This window comes from Kogia breviceps, chromosome 12 (assembly GCF_026419965.1).
Source record: "Kogia breviceps isolate mKogBre1 chromosome 12, mKogBre1 haplotype 1, whole genome shotgun sequence".
NCBI lineage: Eukaryota > Metazoa > Chordata > Mammalia > Artiodactyla > Physeteridae > Kogia > Kogia breviceps.
In genome coordinates this window covers 95,811,291-95,829,379 of record NC_081321.1, presented here as the reverse complement: position 1 = coordinate 95,829,379, position 18,089 = coordinate 95,811,291, and the positions used below count along the sequence as shown (strand labels likewise).

General features: G+C 52.6%; 1 protein-coding gene across 3 annotated transcripts in view; it reads left to right on the top strand.

The window, feature by feature from the left end:
• Nucleotides 1-18,089, top strand: part of RANGAP1 (Ran GTPase activating protein 1) — a 41,314-nt gene that overhangs the window by 7,310 nt on the left and 15,915 nt on the right. Inside the window, exons 1-4 of one of the 3 annotated variants that reach the window (XM_059081074.2) lie at nucleotides 7,660-7,966; nucleotides 9,905-10,054; nucleotides 14,204-14,331; nucleotides 17,714-17,773. In XM_059081074.2, coding sequence (XP_058937057.1) covers nucleotides 9,943-10,054; nucleotides 14,204-14,331; nucleotides 17,714-17,773 — 300 coding nt within the window. In that variant the 5' untranslated portion in view covers nucleotides 7,660-7,966; nucleotides 9,905-9,942. Of the gene's footprint in view, nucleotides 1-7,659; nucleotides 7,967-9,904; nucleotides 10,055-14,203; nucleotides 14,332-17,713; nucleotides 17,774-18,089 lie in introns of those variants that run through there. The other 2 variants (XM_067010281.1, XM_067010282.1) reach the window with 2 other exon arrangements.

Below are 18,089 nucleotides of genomic sequence, written 5' to 3'. Positions count from 1 at the left end.
TAGGGATCTCAGAGTCTTGGTTGGTATATTTCCTCATAGCCTCTGCTCATCGGGCCTGAAGAAGGGCCGGCTTCTCAGAGGGTTCCTGTGTAACTTCTCTGAGTTTATTATAATTGACAGGTTTGATGATTGCCTTTTTCATACCTTCTAGCAGACAGGTAATCACGTGATTTCTCCTAGCGAGCCCTCCTGCTGGCCCATTTTCATTTGCCTGACGTCTCCATCCTGGGTCTGCCTTGGGACTGCCTCTGCCCCCCAGCCCGGTTCTCATTAGGATTTCGGGCGTGTGTCTTATCTGCCCAGGCCTGAGCCACGGCCTCGATCCTGGGCTTTTCTTCATGGTACAGCAGGTAGTTAGGACCACATGAATATCTGGCCAGGTTAAGTCAAAGGCTATAATTAGGGCCTGGAATTCCCAGATGAAGGTGGAGGGGTCCTGGCTGAAGGAGCCCAGTTTCCCTCGGATATGAGAGAGATCAGACATGGGGGAGGGGACATGAACCCTGATAGTACCTAGGTCTCCGTTAGCGACCTCTCGTAGGGGAAGCATATTGGGACTGGATGCTGAGCTTTGGGCTGCTTGTGACCAAGTGTGGGGAGTGGAGGGAAGGTGTGCTTCTGGGTACGGAGGTAGGGGTTGGGGAGAAGGTTGAGGAGGAGACTGGTGAGACCAGGGACAAGAAGTCTCATCCAAGATACCTGGTGGAGGGGGAGACGGGGAGGGACGAGGTAGTGAAGCCGAAGGAGGAAGGCGGGAGCATGAGGCATTAAAGCAGCAATGGAGAGACACGTGCGACAGGAGTCCCTCAGGCCCGGATTCTGACCGAAGGCCATGAAGGCCAGCACGGACGGAACCTCGGAATCCTTTCCTAGTTTCCGACAGTAGAGATCAAGTTGGAGGACTGTGTTGTAATTTAGGGTCCCATGAAGAGGCCATCGTTCCTGGTCCCTGAGTTTGTACTGGGGCCAAGCCGTGTTACAAAAGGAAATGAGCCTCTTCTTCTTGAGATTGTCTGGGTCAAGTTCCTTCCAATTCCTGAGAATACAACCAAGAGGTGAGTCTAAGGGAACAGACGTCCCTGATCCCATTCTTAGCCTCAGTGCGACTGAGGCACCAATGACCAGAGAGGGCAAGTCCCGGAAGCCAGCTGGGAATTGACTCACGGAGAGAAAGTTCTCAGGGATGGGAAGGAGCTCTCCCAGGACAATCTAGAGGCAGTGAGGTCCTTTGGAGTCAGGCCCAGCTGAGGAGAAATAAGCAGAAGAGACAGAGAAGAGGACTGAGGAGTCCGCCTTCTAACCCTACCGAGGAGGCGGTGGCCAAGGGACTGTGGGCTCCGTGCTTTGCTTCGTCATTGCACAGAAGTCGTCTTGGCGGGGGCAGACGCTCTAATAGCCTGGTCCGTTCCGTGACCCCCTTATCCTTTCACGGGAGTCTTCAAGCAGCAGTCACCCTGACGGCTTTTAAATGCCTGACCCGTGCCCGCATGATACCCATCGGCTTAGTCCTCAGTCGGAAGGAAGACAGAGGGACCCTCACCCGTCTGGGCGACAGTTACCAGGGCGAAGTAGCCGTGGAGGCTTCGGAACACACCAGGATGTGGCCCTGGCCAGAGTTCCTCCGTTGCTCCCACGGCAGCTTGCCTGCTCACAGGGGGGCCCAAGGAATGAGGAGAGGAGGTGGGGGAGGAGATCCCCCTGGAGGTCCCTGTACGGGCCACCAAATGTCGTTGTCCGAACGTGGGTTGGAAAAGAATTTCCAGACACAAGGCAGAATGTAAAGAAGATAGAATTTATTAGCGGGAAGGGTCGCTGCCAGAACAGCGGGCCGACTTCCTAGTAGTCTGGGACAGTGGAGCCCGAACACGTGCTATTATAGCCAGAAAACAAAGGAATGGTCCGAGGTGAAAATTTTGTTTACTGATTGGTCGAGGCACCTATACCTTCCTTCTATAGGGTAAGAGTGGGACAGGGCAGATGCCTTTCCTTATTTGGGACAGGTCCAGTTGCCCAGGCGGGCTGAGGAATTTCGTAACCATCGCAACATGGTGGTGGGGATGGCCATTAAGAGTCCGGTAGGAGGGGCTTCCCTGGTGGCGCAGTGGTTGAGAGTCTGCCTGCCGATGCAGGAGACACGGGTTCGTGCCCCGGTCCGGGAAGATCCCACATGCCGCGGAGCAACTAGGCCCGTGAGCCACAACTACTGAGCCTGCGCGTCCGGAGCCTGTGCTCCACAACGGGAGAGGCCACAACAGTGAGAGGCCCGCACACCGCGATGAAGAGTGGCCCCCGCTTGCCGCAACTAGAGAAGCCCTCGCCCAGAAATGAAGACCCAACACAGCCAAAAATTAATTAATTAATAAAATTAAATTAGATTTAAAAAAAAAAAAGAGTCCGGTAGGAGGTGTAACACTGACACTTTTTCAGGCAGGGTCGTCCTATGTCCTTGAAGCACCATTGTCCTTGGAGCACCACAGGAAGTCCCTCAAGCATACAGAAAATTGACAGAACTGTATAGCCCTATATTATGCTACATTTGTTAAGATTTTGCTGTATTTGCTTTATCATATTTATCCTTCCATCCATCCATCCACTCATCAACCTACATAACATTTTTGTTAAAAACGAAACAGGTAATTTTTAACTTTCTTCTTTATGCTCTTTTGCATTTGTACTAATTTTTAAAATTGCTGTCAGTTTTCATTTAAAAACTGCAATAATTTCCATTTGGGAACAAAAGAATTATTAAAAGGAAATATAATCTACCAAAAGGATTTGGTACCAGGAAACCCTTCATACACGTTAGACCCAAATTTAAGCTCCTCCCCAGACACCATCTTTTTCCATCTTATTCAACACTGGATTCTGGAACAGTAACTTGTACATAGTAGATAACTGTGGAGTGAATGAATTCTTTTAAGTATGGTTGTTTATCGAGGTTAAAAAAAATAGTTAAGGGAGCCCTGGGCTTGAACCCAGGGGGGAATGTGGTTTGGGTTATCTTTAACAGATGATGTAGCAAGCCCCTCCCACCAGGGGAGGGGGCAGGCTCTCCAGCAATAGGGTAGGCCAGGCCCACCTGCCTCTCCCCCGGGGCCCAAGGCCAGCATCCACTGGGATCTTGGGACTTTCTACATTCCTCACGTGTCTGACATAGTTCGGGCATTTGTTTTTGATCTGACTAAATAGCAAGTCTGCAGCCTCGGTAGCTCTACAGGAAACCAGAATAAATATCGTTTATTCCATTTACAATTGGCAATTAAGTTTGCTTTCAGGCACAAGAATGGAATTTAAAACAGTTAAAGTAAACCAAACTAATCAGAGGCAGTCTGCTTTTCTCTTCAAAACATTAAAAGAAAGAAAGAAGAAAGGAAGGAAGGAAGAAAGAAAGAAAACAATAAAAACCGCTGCACAATAGCGAGAAAAAGAGGTCTGGACTATCCAATCTCCCCTTATTGTCACTCACACTCACAAACTGACTTGTTTTGCATGTGTATTGAAAAGAGCCCCAGAGATCTGGTTCTGCTATCTCTTGTCTAAATTACTGTGTAATTCAGGCAGGTTGCTTGACCTCTCTGGGCTTCAGTTCTCCGTCTGTTGAAAAGAGGAGAGGGATGGCCTAAGATGGTTCTATCTGTCTGTCAAAAGCTTTGATTTCATTTCTCGGGGCCAGGCAAACAGACTAGCTCTCAGGTGGTAACTTGAGAGAGAGTTGGAGAAAGGGAGGGAGAGAGAGAAAGATGATGACAAATGTGTTGATTGGAAACACTGATGGTTCTGGACTCTTCAGACTCACTGTGCAAATCCCCTTCTCCTTTTTTATTTTTTATTTTTATTTATTTATTTATTTATTTTGGCTGTGTTAGATCTTCGTTTCTGTGCGTGGGTTTCTCTAGTTGCGGCGAGCGGGGCCCACTCTTCATCGCGGTGCATGAGCCTCTCACTGTTGCAGCCTCTCTTGTTGAGGAGCACAAGCTCCCGACGCGCAGGCTCAGTAGTTGTGGCTCACGGGCCTAGTTGCTCCGCGGCACGTGGGATCTTCCCGGACCGGGGCTCGAACCCGTGTCCCCTGCATTGGCAGGCAGATCCTCAACCACTGCGCCACCGGGGAAGCCCTGTCCCCATTTTAAAGGGGTTTGAGAGAGAATCTAGATTCAGGAGTAACAAACAGAATCTCCTTGCTAAGGGCCTAGGTTTGTGATTTGTAGCTTTGAATGGGAACACCTGTAGGCAGAACACCTACATTCTGGTTCTCCACAAGCCCCACTGGACCCCTGTTACCTCCTATTACTTCCTGGGGCTTTGAACGCCATTGAGTTTCTGCTAAGAATTCTCTTGCAGTTGTGAAAACCTTATGATCCATCACCCGGAGGAGGAGGAAGGGACGCTGGCCTAAGATGTCCTGCCGCTCACCTCTCTCTTCCCTTTGGGAGGTCTCCATCAGAGAAACATCTGAGAGTAAAACTGGAAAAGGGAGGGGCTGAGGATCACCCCGAGGAAAATTCAGACTGATTTGCTCAGTCCTAGCTGGAATCAGCACAGGAATAGCATCAGGCCTAAGTGGAAGCTTTTCAGCCTCCTCAGATGATGATTCATTTTAAGGAAACATCATGTGACCTTGACTGGAATCCCGTTCAAATAGGAAACCTGAAGCATCTGTGGTAGGCCAGGCCCCAAGAGGATGCTGCTCACATAGAAACAGTACCTGCCCAGAGGCTCTCCAGGAAGCTGCCAAGAGGACTGTTAACTGTGAGAAAGCTCTCAGGCCGACTGCTCTGGGGGCTTGCAGCTTGCTATGGGCCCCAGAGGAAGGTGACTCATTCTGGCTGGAGTCGTGCAGGAAATCCTCCTGGAGGAGGTGGCATTTGATGCGGGCCTTGCAGGCAGAGAAGGAGAGGGAGGGTGGAAAGAGGATCTCAGTAGTTGTGTGAACCAGGGTCTGGAGCTTCAGCTTTCTCATCTCTGCTGGGAAGGGTGGCAATGAGGCCCACGTCCTTTGTAAAGCTTAAATTAGTTGTATGCGGAAGGATCTGGCACATAATATATTTAACACTGAATTGCAGGTAAAACAAAAGCACGTGTGTGGGCTGAGTTGTGAGAGGTAACTTTGGAAAAGAAAGCTGCATATGTTGAGGGTGATTATGTCTGGGAGCTAGAGTTTCTTGGGTAATGTTTACCTTTCTCTTTAGCCTGTTCTGTGTTGCTTGAAGTGTTTATAATGAACACATGTTATTTACACAATGGTTAAAAAGTTCTTTGTGAAAAGAAAAAAAGAAGAGCTATTTGTGTTCTGTTACTTTAAAAAATTTGAACCTAAAGTGGCAAAAATGTTCAAAGAACTTCCAGAGACCCTTCGCCCAGATTTACTTATTTTATTTATTTATTTTTTACTTTTTGGCTGCATTGGGTCTTAGTTGCGGTATGCGGGATCTTCATTGCGGCATGTGGGACCTTTTACTGCAGCGTGTGGGCTCTTCCTTGTGGCGCAGGGGCTTCTCTCTAGTTGTGGCATGTGGGTTTTCTCTCCCTACTTGTGGCGCGTGGGCTTCAGAGCGCGTGGACTCTAGTTTGCGGCATGTGGGCTCTCTAGTTGAGGTGTGTGGGCTCCGTAGTTGTGGCACACGGGCTTAGTTGCCCCATGGCATGTGTGACCTTAGATCCCCGACCAGGGATCAAACCCGCGTCCCCTGCATTGGAAGGAGGATTCTTTACCACTGGACCACCAGGGAAGTCCCCAGATTTACTTATTGTTAATATTTTGCCACATTTGCAATCTCTTGCCATATATGTATGTGTGTATATATATGTATATACACATTTTTGGAGCCATTTGAGAGTAGGTTGCAGACATCATGCCCCTAATTATTTCAGCATATATTTCCCAAGAACAAGGGCAGTCTCTTACATAACCCAGTACAATATAAAAACAAAAAAACCAGGGGCTTCCCCGGTGGCACAGTGATCAAGAATCCACCTGCCGATTCAGGGTACACAGGTTCAAGCCCTGGTCCGGGAAGGTCCCACATGCCGTGGAGCAACTATGCCCGTGTGCCACAACTACTGAGCCCACGTGCTGCAACTACTGAAGCCTGTGTGCCTAGAGCCCATGCTCCACAACAAGAGAAGCCACCACAATGGGAAGCCCGCACACCACAAGGAAGAGTAGCCCCCGCTCACCACAACTAGAGAAAGCCTGTGCACAGCAACGAAGGCCCAACACAGCCAAAAAAAAAAAAAAAAATCAACCAGTCTAACGTGGATACGATGCTATGATCTAACATACAAATTTTGCTGTCTTAATATTGCCCTTTATAGTAATTCCCCCCATCCCCACCCCCAAGATCCTATCCAGGACCACGTATTGCATTTAATCATCGTGTCTTTTTTTTTTTTTTTTTTTTTTTGCGGTATGCGGGCCTCTCACTGTTGTGGCCTCTCCCGTTGCGGAGCACAGGCTCCGGACGCACAGGCTCAGCGGCCATGGCTCACGGGCTCAGTTGCTCCGCGGCATGTGGGATCTTCCCGGACCAGGGCACGAACCCGTGTCTCCTGCATCGGCAGGCGGATTCTCAACCACTGCGCCACCAGGGAAGCCCCAATCATCGTGTCTTTTTAGTCTCCTTTAATCTGCCACAGTTCCTCAGTTTTTCTTTGTCTTTCATGACACAAACATTTTTGGAAGAGCACAGACACGTTATTCTGTAGCATGTCCCTCAGTTGGGTATGTCTGATGTTTCCTCACGATTAATTTTATTCGTTGCTGAATGGATGGTGATGCTGTGTCCTTCTCAGTACATCACTGCGGGAGGTGTGCGATGGATGTGTTTGTCCCGTTATTGACGTTAATGTGGACCACTTAGTTAAGGTGGTGTGGCAGTTTCTCTACTATAGAGTTACTATTTCCCCCCTTCCCCCCCACCCCTTTTAAAAAATATTTATTTATTTTTGGCTGTGTTGGGTCTTCGTTTCTGTGCGAGGGCTTTCTCTAGTTGTGGCAAGTGGGGCCACTCTTCATCGCGGTGCGCGGGCCTCTCACTATCGCGGCCTCTCCCGTTCCGGAGCACAGGCTCCAGATGCGCAGGCTCAGCAGTTGTGGCTCACGGGCCTAGTTGCTCCGCGGCATGTGGGATCCTCCCAGACCAGGGCTCGAACCCGTGTCCCCTGCATCAGCAGGCAGATTCTCAACCACTGCGCCACCAGGGAAGCCCCGGGAAGCCCCCCCCCTTTTTAATTATCAAGTAATTTGTGGCTATTTACGTGAAATCCTCGAACGTCTTTCTAATTTCATGGGACAAAATAGGCGAGGCTTTCCCTTTAGGAAATGGACACCTAGCTCTTGCCGAATAGATCCAGCAGCGAGCCTTAGGCAGTACCACCCTTTGTCAATAAAGTTACGTGAACGTGAACCTTTCCGGAAGGGCTGAGGCGGTCGAGACGCAAGGCGTTTAGGGAACTGTAGTCGCCCTAGGAGCTCGCGGCTAAACACCGCCCAGTGGCCTCCCAGAGAAAGAACCAGAAGCCGAAAAGGGAGGGCAAAGAGGGAAGAGCGGAAGCGCTCTAGGACGCGGTGCATCACGGGAGTGGTAGTTCAAGCGCGCGGTCCTTCGGCGTCCTGCCGCGCCCCGTGCCGGAGAACTGGACTGTCTTACCCGATAGGCCACGCGCGCGGGGGAAAGGGAAGCCGGCCTTGGCCTCCAACAAATCAAATCGAAGGAAAGAAACTGCCGGCTTTCAAAATCCTCCTCCTCCGCCATCATCTGCCGCCGTGCGGGGAGCAGGTGGTGTTGGAGGCTCGAGCGGCGAGAACCGCTCGGAGAGCTGACGGACAGGTGGGCTGGGCATCGAGGCCGCTGGACTGGAGGCGGCGACCCCCACCTGACGTGACCGGGACCCTAAATCAGTCCCCGCCCCGCCGGACGGACGTGCGCGCTCCGGTCGCCCCACGCGGCGGCGCCGCCTCTTTACGGTAGGGTCGGGGTCCCTTTCCTTTCCTTTCCTTGTCACCTGCCTGGGATGGGGGCGGGGGCGGCGCGGCCGTGGAACTGGACGAGGAAGGTGTGGTGCCCCCGAGCACTCTGTGCGTGCCCCCTCCGCCTTCTCCCCTGTGCCCTCGATGGCAGAGCGCGATGGGTGTGGGAGTGAGGGAGTTGGGGGGCGTTGGCCCTTTTCACAAGCGGGGAGACTGAGGCTTAGAGAGGGCGTCAGGCCCACCCTGGCCGCCCAGCCCGGAGCTGCCAGCAGTGGCGTCTCCTATTAGCGTCGGTGTCATCTGGGGGCGGTGCGCGTCTGCCTGGGATCCGGGATGGGGCTCCCGTGCAGCGCGGCTGTCATTTGCGGCCCGAACTCGCGCGTCGCTCCCCCGCTGCCACCTCCCAATAGGCCCACACCCGCGGAGTGCCTGGGCAGGCGCCGCAGCCCCCGGACCGGCGTGAGTCTCTGCTGACGCTTGGCAGAAGCCGTGGATGTGCACCTAGGAAAATCTGCGACGCTCCTGCGCGGAATGGAGAGGAGTGTGTGTAATTACCGTTTGTCTGTGCTTTGCCGCTGGTCCTTTGCAGACCTTGGACCAATCAGTTCACCACTCTGTGCTCCAATTTTCTATGAGAAGTTTTGTGTTTCCATTCCATCTGGAGCCCGGTTGAGGCTATTTTATATTCAGTTTGATCCCCTCATTCATTGTTGGAGCAGCTTCTAAATGCCCTACCTCATGCAGCAGATAAAGTGATCCTGTCAAAACATACGTCAGATCACGGTCTCTCTACTGCTAGAAACCCTCCAATGGCTCTCTTTGTCACTCAGAGTAAAAGCCACGGTTCTTAAAATGGCCTTTGTGACTTGGGCCTCTTGTTGATTCTCTTTCCTCATCTCTTACCTGTTTTCTCCCTCCCTCTCTGTGCTCCAGCCCCGCTGGCCTCCTTGCACTTCCTCTAATCACCCCTCTTCCCCCACAATAACCTTTGCATTTGCTGCTTCCTTTGTAAGAATGCTCTTCCCTCAGATATCTGCATGACCCAATCCCTGATATCCTTCAAGTCTTTGGTTTTTTATTAATAATAGTTTCTTTAACCATTGTATTTTAGATGGCAGCCCCCCCCCCCCGCCAAAAAAACCCAACAAAACTCCTTACCCCTTTCCCTGTTTATTTTTTTCTTATCACTACCTGAGACACTACATATCCTTGTTCTTCCCTGATTACCTGTCCTTCCTCTTTGGGGAAATGTAGTGATGCTTTTCTGCCAGTCTGCTGAACTCCAGGCTGGAAGCTCCTTTTTTCAGCAACTCTGTCCTTGGTCTGTTGTGATGGTGGCTGTTGTGATGTAGCGACTTCTGGTCTCCTAGGAACCCCTGAAGTGTGGCCACCATGGGCTACCCAGTCTCCTGGCCAAGGCTGAAACCAGACGTGCAGTGGGCTGACCCTTGTGCCCCACCCCCAGAGTCATGCCACCGTAGGTGGGGGGGCATTCTTTGGGATGGATGACCTGGATCCCATAGCCATCTATGTCCTGTTCGAGGAATGGGGCTCTGAAACAGAGAGCAGCCAAGATGATCAGGCAGCTGTGTGTGCTTTGGGTAGACTCTTTGTAGCTATCAGACTTGACTGCCATTCACTGGGGACCCAGGAAATAGTCAACTCACATGGATGGCTTGGTGTCCCAGCTGGGGCAGTTCGGCAGAGGAGGACTTGTAGTGAGATGGTAACTCTTCAGAGGCTGAAACCTCCACCTTTTTAGAACTGTTCCTTCCCAAATGCTGTTTTCATTTCTCCCAGTGGTTTAGTTCTTGGGATTTCCTTAGCAGGGGGAGGTGGGGTCAGGTAGCTGAAATGGCTGATGTCCTACCCTGCCCTCCCCAATCCGGAGGCACCCGGAGAATCCTCTCTCTTAATGAACTTTGATCTCCTCAGGTTGCAGATTTCCAGGGGAGCCCACCAGCGTGACCAGCATGGCCTCTGAAGACATTGCCAAGCTGGCAGAGACGCTAGCCAAAACCCAGGTGGCCGGGGGACAGCTGAGTTTCAAGGGCAAGAGCCTCAAACTCAACACTGCAGAAGATGGTGAGTTCCCGTGCAGACGGGCCCAGCGAGTGAGCGCTTACTGTTCCCACTTGTCAGGCCGGTTTAGCTTCATTATTACACGATTTGTCGATCTGTCCTAGCACGGTGAGGCTCAAAAGATGATTTGCCCATGAGCACACGGTGGGCATCCCTGCTGGTGACAGCTCAGGCTGGCCGGTGGGAAGGGCCCCTTCATCTCTTGGAGGGGATGGTAGGCAAAGAGGGACCACAGTTAGCGGCAGTCTCAAGATCCAGCCCTGACCTCTGACTCCAGATCCAGCCCCACCTTCACCCCATGATCCAGAGCTGGTCTGGGCATAGCTGTTACCTTCCCCAGAGCTGGGGCCCTCATGGAGCTGCGTTTAAACAACAATCCAGGCCCTCTTGGGAGGTCTGGTCCATGCAGCTGAATGGCCCTGGGAGAGGGACGGCTGCTCCTGACTGTGAACAGGCATTAGGACTGGAGAGAACTGGGAAGCGGCAGGCAGAGCCTGTCTTACCCTCCCCGGCCAAGGCATGGCTGACGCTGATCAACCCTGAATCCCCTGGCGTCTGGAGGTAAAGGCACCTACGTCAGTACTTGTAAGGCCTCTTGAGGCTCCGGCCCAACCAGGGAAGCTGGTCTGGACTTGCCTGGTTGTCACGGTGTGCAGGCGGGTGTGCTTCCTTCCACCAGGTCAGAGACTGTGTGAGTCCTTGGGTTGCTGGAGGTGTGGTGATGCACATTCCTAATGTCTCTGTAGGGCCTTAAAATTTCGAGTTTCTCTCCATGCTTTGTCACTTTTGATCCTTGCATCATCCCTGAGGGAGGGAGGTAAAAATGTTGCCATTTTATAAATAAGGAGAAAAGGACTTGGGAGGCTTCAGTAACTTACCCAAGGTCACACAGCTGGTAAATAGCAGAGCTGGGATTTTATCAGAGGTCCAGCCGAATGCCTGTTCTGGATTCTCAGTAGATGTTCAGCTCAGCTCAGTAAACATGAATTTGCTATTAAATGCTAGTCATTAACACTATGTCAGGCAGTCTTAAGTGCCATACAAAGAGTATCTCAATTTATTCCCCCCCCCCCCCAAAAGGCCTTGAGGTAGGTTTCATCCCATATTGCAGATTGGGAAATTGAGGCTTAGGGAGGTGATGTGACATTCCTAAGGCCCAGCTAGAAGTAGTGGAGCTGGGAAGAAAATTCAAGTTTGTCTGGTCCTAAAATCCATGCACATAAGCACTTCACTAGCTCAGGCTGGATGTGCTGCCTCCCCTTTTGGAGGTCATCAGGGATGGCCAGCTTATAGCCATGGCCTCTGAGGAGCTCCTTACTTGGAGTAGGAATGAGGTTCCCAGACAACTAACAGGAGGGAGAAGATGAAACATGCTCTGAGAGACATGAACAGAAAGCTCTGGGAAGTAAGGTCGAGGAAAGGGATCACTTTTAGCTTAGGAGGGCACAGGAAATCATTCCATGGATGAGGTGGGTATTTGAAGGAGAAAGGGCACTGCACGTGAGTCGGCCCAGGAGCTGAGACACATAGGGTGGGCTTGAGAGAAGAGAAGTCAGAATCTCATCGGGAGCCAGGGCAGAGGCCCTTGAATGCTGTACTGAGGTGCCTGGTGGCCTAATTGTGGGCCCAGAAAGGGCCTCTGTCTGGGCTGGGAGTGAGCGGGTAAGGTCCGGGGAGGGCAGGGGCCTGTGAGGGGAGGCCGTGAAGCTGCTGATTAGAACAAGGACCTTTTCTCTCCCTAGTAAGTCATTTAAGGACCAAAGAAAGGACTTGCTGCCTTACATAGCAGAGTACCTGGAACTTGTTACTTTGTGAGGCAGTAGAGGCTGAAAAGACAGATCCCTTCCCTGCAGCCTCATGACAGTTGGTGGTTATTCAGGGATGGTTGGGGCCCATCCCTCACCTGTTTTTGAGTTTAAACAGAGTCATGGGTTGAATATCAAGTGAGAGAGGCAACTCAACTGTGACCCCCACCCTCTCCTGTCCCTGTTCTTCCAGTTTTGGTGCTTTTCCTTCCACGCTCACTCTGTACTTGTGACTCTCCCCACGCTAAACTTGTGGCAAGCGCAGTACCTTCGGATCTCTGTACCTATGTCACTTACACGGCTCCCCTTGGGGCCCTGGCATCTCTGTTGCCTTCCTTCTAAGAACGGTATAAACATTTCCTTGAGCAGCCATCCTTTCTCCTGGTGACCTGGCCATTCCCTGGACGCTATGGGGACTCCCTTTTGGAGCGAATCTTCCAAAGGGCTGAGAGGCCATGCCAGCCCTTGCCCCGAGTGCCAGCTGCAGGGGAGGCCTGGGCACCTGGGGCTCTGGAATTGCAGCTCCAGAGTAGGGAGAGAGGTTTGGGGACTTCTCCGCCAAGGCCCTGAGTAAAGTCCTTGGTTGTGCAGAAGCAAGGCTTGGGGAGGCAGCACGTAGATTCGGTTTTGGAGAGCCAGCCTGAAGCTTAGCTCTGCCGTTCTCCCTGAACTCCTGGGCACAGTGGTTTCATTCCTTGGAGCCTCAGCTTTCCTTTCTAGAAAATGGGAGGCTCATACCTGTCCAGTCTTTCTTGTTGTGAAATGAGTGCTGGTCACTGCTGTCTGGCCGTGTGACCTTAGTAGGCATTTCCGTACCCTCTCTGTGTCTCAGTTCACTCAGCTGTAGACTACACCTAACAGTAACTACCTTTAGATGTGGTGGTAGTGAGCAGAGGCAAAGCGAGTCTGTTTCTTCACAAACTCATGACCCGGTAAGGAAGATGGTATAATGATCAAGTCACAGGAGCTCCCTGGTTGGCCTCCTCATTTTCACTGCTGAGGGCCTGGGTGGGTTCAACCCCCGGTCGGGGGAACTAAAAAAAAAAAAAAAAGTAACCATTCAGATGAGTGTAAAATTGCAGCAGGCTGCACGTGGTACATCAGAGGCTGTGAATCCTGGTTGTTGGCAGGTAGCAAGGGTTTCCGAGGAAGTGCTGCTGCACGGGAGGCGAGGGGAGGGAGACGCGTGCGGAGGCTTCTCAGGGAGCCCCTTATGGGCTGCAAGTCACAAGCTTTCCGACAACCCTCTCCTCTTCTCTCACACTCCTCTGTCTCTTCCCTACCACGTCACCCGCTCCATCCTGTGCCAGCCAAACTAGATTTGTCTTCCGTGTAACCTGCGTGCTTTTTTCAGATTGTAGAATTAATACATGCTTATTATAGAATACGGAAGCATCGAAAGAAGGAAAAAAAACCCCATATCTGTATTATAACACAGCCCAGGGATATAACTACTTTTAATTTTCATGCAATTTTTCTGGTCTTTTGTTTTTTTTCTAAACACATAGCTGAGTTCCTCTTTTTTTTCTTAAAATAATTGAGATCATAATTACAGATACTTTAAAAGCTGCTTTCTAACCTGATGCATTGAGAATATATTGAGCAGGTGCTGGAAAAACACATATTCACTCAGAATCCCACCATCTGGAAATAACCCCTTTAACATTTGGTTTCTGGACCTCAGTGTGTGCGTGTGAGACAGAATGCATACAGCATTTTTAAAGTGTGATCAGACCAAACACCACTGGATAGCCTAATTTTTCACTTACCACTATAACATGATTATTTTCCAAGTCAGGTAATCACCTGTGTCGCCATTCATAATGACATCAGTGTAACTATTTATATCACGTATCCCAGTGAATTAACCTGTCCTCTGCTGATGGACATTCAGGTTGAATGGAATTTTCCATCATAATGAAACAGGACAGTAATGAGCACCCCACACGTGAGTCATTTCACCATGAGAGCATGTGTGCCGTCGTGCCTGCTGGCCTCTGACCTGTGCCGTTTCCCTGCTCGGCCTGGTGTGCTCCCCTTCTTGGCGGGCTACACCCACGCAGCCCACAAGGTGTCCTAGCACCTTCTTCACCTTTTGCCTTGGCTCCCAAGCCTTTCATACCTGCCTTGTTTTAACACTCATGACAGAGGGATTTTCTGTGTAGCCATGTCCCCTGCTAGACCGTGAGCCTGTCCAAGTCTCCCTGGTGAGCCAGGGTCTGGCACCCACTAGGTGCACCGTAGCCCTTGGAGTTGTGAGTGACGAGGTAGTCGCTGGGCCTCAGCTCCTGCCTCTGCCGTTTGTGGCTCCAGAAGTCTAAGGTTCTGTTTTTTTGGTCCTGGGCAGCCCAAGACGTGATTAAGGAGATTGAAGATTTCGATGGCTTAGAGGCCTTGCGCCTGGAGGGCAACACGGTGGGCGTGGAAGCAGCCAGGGTCATCGCCAAGGCCTTGGAGAAGAAGTCGGCGTTGAAGGTGAGGTCTGCAGGGCGAGTAGGCCCACACTGGTTGGGGACAAGCCTCCGCTCACAGCCCCATGGCCGATGCCTGCGTGCGGACTGTCCCGGGCCCCTGCGGGTGGTCACCTCGCACCGCTCCTCGTGCTCTGGCCTCCCCGGAACGGAGCACCGGCCCGGGCCCCTCTACCTGTGTGATGTGTCTGTTTGGGCCCTGCGGTAACAGCCCCTGAGATGGTGTTAGGCGGGTAAGAGGTTTATTGGGTGACGTGTGCAAGACAAAGAGAGGAAGGCTCAGGACTGGACAGGGAGAGCCTCCAGCCGCCGACGTGGATGTGGCGCCTGGGGGGAGGACGAGCCTCGGGTGCGGGAGCTGTGCCGACGGCGCTCAGCCTGCCCAGCGGGGAGCTCCAGAGCAGAGCCTGCCCCGTGGAGGAGTCTCACTTTGGCAGAGGTGGCCAGACTGCAGGTCAGGTGCTGCGCTGGTTGGAAAGCTGCTCGCTGGAGGCAGCCAGCGACCTGCCCGCCTCACAGCCGGATGGCGGGTTCTTTCCTGAAGGCGCCCTCCTCGGCCGACACGAAGATTCTTCTCTTCCGGTGTGTCCCGGCGCGGGTCCCTCTGAACACCGGTCCTTCAGGAAGCGCTGTGAGAAAAGCGGGGTAGCGCGTGTTCGCCCGTCAGGAGGCCGTTGCTGCTTGCTCCCCTTCGCGGGGATCCCGGTGTGCGTTAGCTTATCAAAGCCCCCGAAGAGCCGTGAGGGAGAGAGACCTGCTTGCCAGGCTGCAAGTGGCTCTCTTTGTATGTTCAAGGCTAGGCTTGTGCTGGGCTCTTCTACGTGTGTCATTAACCCTCCCGGCGACTCAAGTCCACTTTGTGAGTTAAGGGAACCGAGGCTCGGGGGGCTGAGGAACCAGCCCGGGACCTTGCCACCGGTCAGTGGCTGAGCCGGATTCCCGTTTCCAAGTCCGATGCGCCTTCCGTGGCACAGCTGTGCCTTCTGAGAGGGGAGGCGTACAGGGCCGGGGCCGGGAGAGGAAACGGAGCGGACTTGTCCGGGGGGGCCCCGAGCTCGTTGTCCGAGGGACCTTTGATGTTTGTTTCCCTCAGGAAGATCACGGTCAGGTTAACAGACATCCAAGGCAGGACTGTCTCTGCTCTCCTGCCCAGGGCCTCATGTCCTGAGCATAAGCTGGGACATTTCCCTATGGAAGAACTCAGCTCTCCTCAGTGACCTGTGAAGGACAGGAACGGAGGAGAGGTGGCCCGGGCATGGAGGCCGCAGCAGCTGAGCTTTGGCATCCAAGGACCTGGGTTCAAGCCCCAGCGCCACCACCTTATTTGCTGCATTACGAGGCCTTGCATTGGACTCAGCTCTGAGACTGGGCTCCTTTATGCAGAGAAGTTTTTCCTCCCTGAGAGGTTGCCACAGTGGCCACATGCAGGCTCATGTAGTGAGAGAGCTCGAGCCGCGGGAATACCGCATGCATCTTGTCACCCTGTGTAGACCCAGGGCCTTGAGTCGCCCCGTGTCGTGTCTCAAGCCTGCTGCAGTGCTGGAAGGAGGCCAGGGTGGGAGCAGCGTCTGGGCCAGAGCTGCCCTCGACACCGGCGCTGTTCTGGCCACAGTACTGATGCGAGATAAGATGCCGTTTCCACTCTCGCAGCACGTGCACAAGTTAGGTCTTGACAGATGAGGAAAGTGTGGCCCAGGGTCACACATCTCAGGCTTGCAGCCCAGATACCAGCCCAGTCTCCTGACTGCTCTGCTGCTCACTTGGAGATCATTGAGGCCTAAAGCCTACTTCAAAGATAAGATACAAGGGGTCAGAGACGGGGAGTGGCAGGCCTGCATCAGCTAAGTCAGGGCTAGAAGCCAGCCTTGTGCCCCAGAGCCCCATGCTGACCTCAGCCCATCAGAGTTGGGTTGGGGAAGCTTCAGGATGAGATGCCACTGTCTGCTGGGAGGGGCTCAGGCCCCTGTTGAGGGGCTCAAGCTGCCTGTTCTGACCCTGCGTGTACACAGGTGTACACCTGCGCACCTGTGTGCAGGTGTAACCCGCTCGGCAGACCCGTGTAGAACGCCTCTAAGTGTGTTAGTGATTTGCATTATTGGAGGGTGTGAGAATTCTACTGCAAAAATCAGCTTCTCTAGTACTTGAGGTTGGGTTTAGTTCATACATTTTAAGGACTGGGTTTCAGGGGAAAGTTGCTCGTCCTGTGTCTCATCATTTCCAGGTTTGGCCCAGGAAAGTCTAGAGCTGCCAGAGTTGATATTTTGGTGGACACAGCAACCAGAGTTAGAGGGTAGGGCTGCGTGCTTGGAGCCTCAACTCTGCTGGCCAGCATGATACGTGACCCAGTCATGTGGCCACTACCTTTGTGACATTTACCTAATATTTCCTTTAAATCAGCTCACTTTGAAGTAATTTAAAAGCAAACATGATCCCTTACCATAAAGGAAATAAAAGTTATTAAATTCTAGTTTGAGGCCATTGCCATCCAGAGACTCTGAGCCTGAAGCCTGCTCTCCCTTCGTTAGAAAGGCAGATGGACTGGAAGTGGGAGGTGGGTGAGACCCCCCCAGCCCCAAACCGAGCCTTCCTTCTAGAGGTGGTTAGGAGGGTTGAAAAGAGACTTGAAAGGAGAGTAACTTCCTGGACTTCCCTGGTGGCGCAGTCATTAAGAATCTGCCTGCAAATGCAGGGGACACGGGTTCGAACCCTTGTCCTGAAAGATCCCACGTGCTGCAAAGCAACTAAGCCCACGTTCCACAACTACTGGAGCCCGCGCACCGCAGCAAGAGAAGCCACCGCGTTGAGAAGCCCTCGCACCGCAACACAAGAATAGCCCCTGCTCACTGCAACTAGAGAAAGCCCGCGTGCAGCAACAAAGACCCAATGCAGCCAAAAAAAACCAAAAAACAAAAAAACCGTAAATAAATTGAAAAAAAAAAAGAAGAGGAGAGTAACTTCCTCACTGCTGGATCCTATATTGTTTCCTTTCCTGTTCCTCCACCGCCCAGAATCATCTTGCTGTGGCCCACACAGTGTGGGAAACTAGCACTGGGGAGGAGTACTGGGCCAGGAGTCTGGTGTCCTGGTCCTGGTCCTGCCACTGCCCTGCCAGGGGGCCTGGGGCCGGTCCCTTCCCTCTCAGCCTGATTTCCCTCTTGGACAACCAGAGGGCTGGACAGATGGCACGTTTTCCTGACACTTCTGCTGATTCCCCCATGGTCCTTAGGGGCTGCCAGGTCCTATCAGCTTCGGTCAGAGCTGGTCCCACCATTCACCCAAATTCAGCGGTCTTGTTGTGCTCAGTAATCCAAGTCTGTGGAGACAAGGGGCTGCCCGAAGGCCACCTCCAAGGGTGTCAGCTAACTCTTTTCTTCCTCTTTCCAAAGCGATGCCACTGGAGCGACATGTTCACGGGGAGGCTGCGGTCTGAGATCCCACCTGCCCTGGTGAGTGAATGGGGCCTGTGCTTGGGCCGCCAGCCTCAGGGACCCCTTTAGCACTTCCCAGGACTTTCTCTCACGGCCTCTCCTTTCCCGAGACTGAGTGCCCTGTGGGTGCCTGAGATGCTGAAATGGCAGCCAGGCGAGCACAGCCTCCGTCTGTGTCCTGACGAGCAGGAGCCAGGAAGTGAGGACTCAAGAGTCCCTGTGAGACTGGGCGGCCCAGTGACAGGAAGTCCAGCAGAGACTTCCCAGGGTTCACTCTTGAGCTTAGTGGTTTTGCCCACAAGCAGCATGGATCTTACTCCCTACGTGATTACCC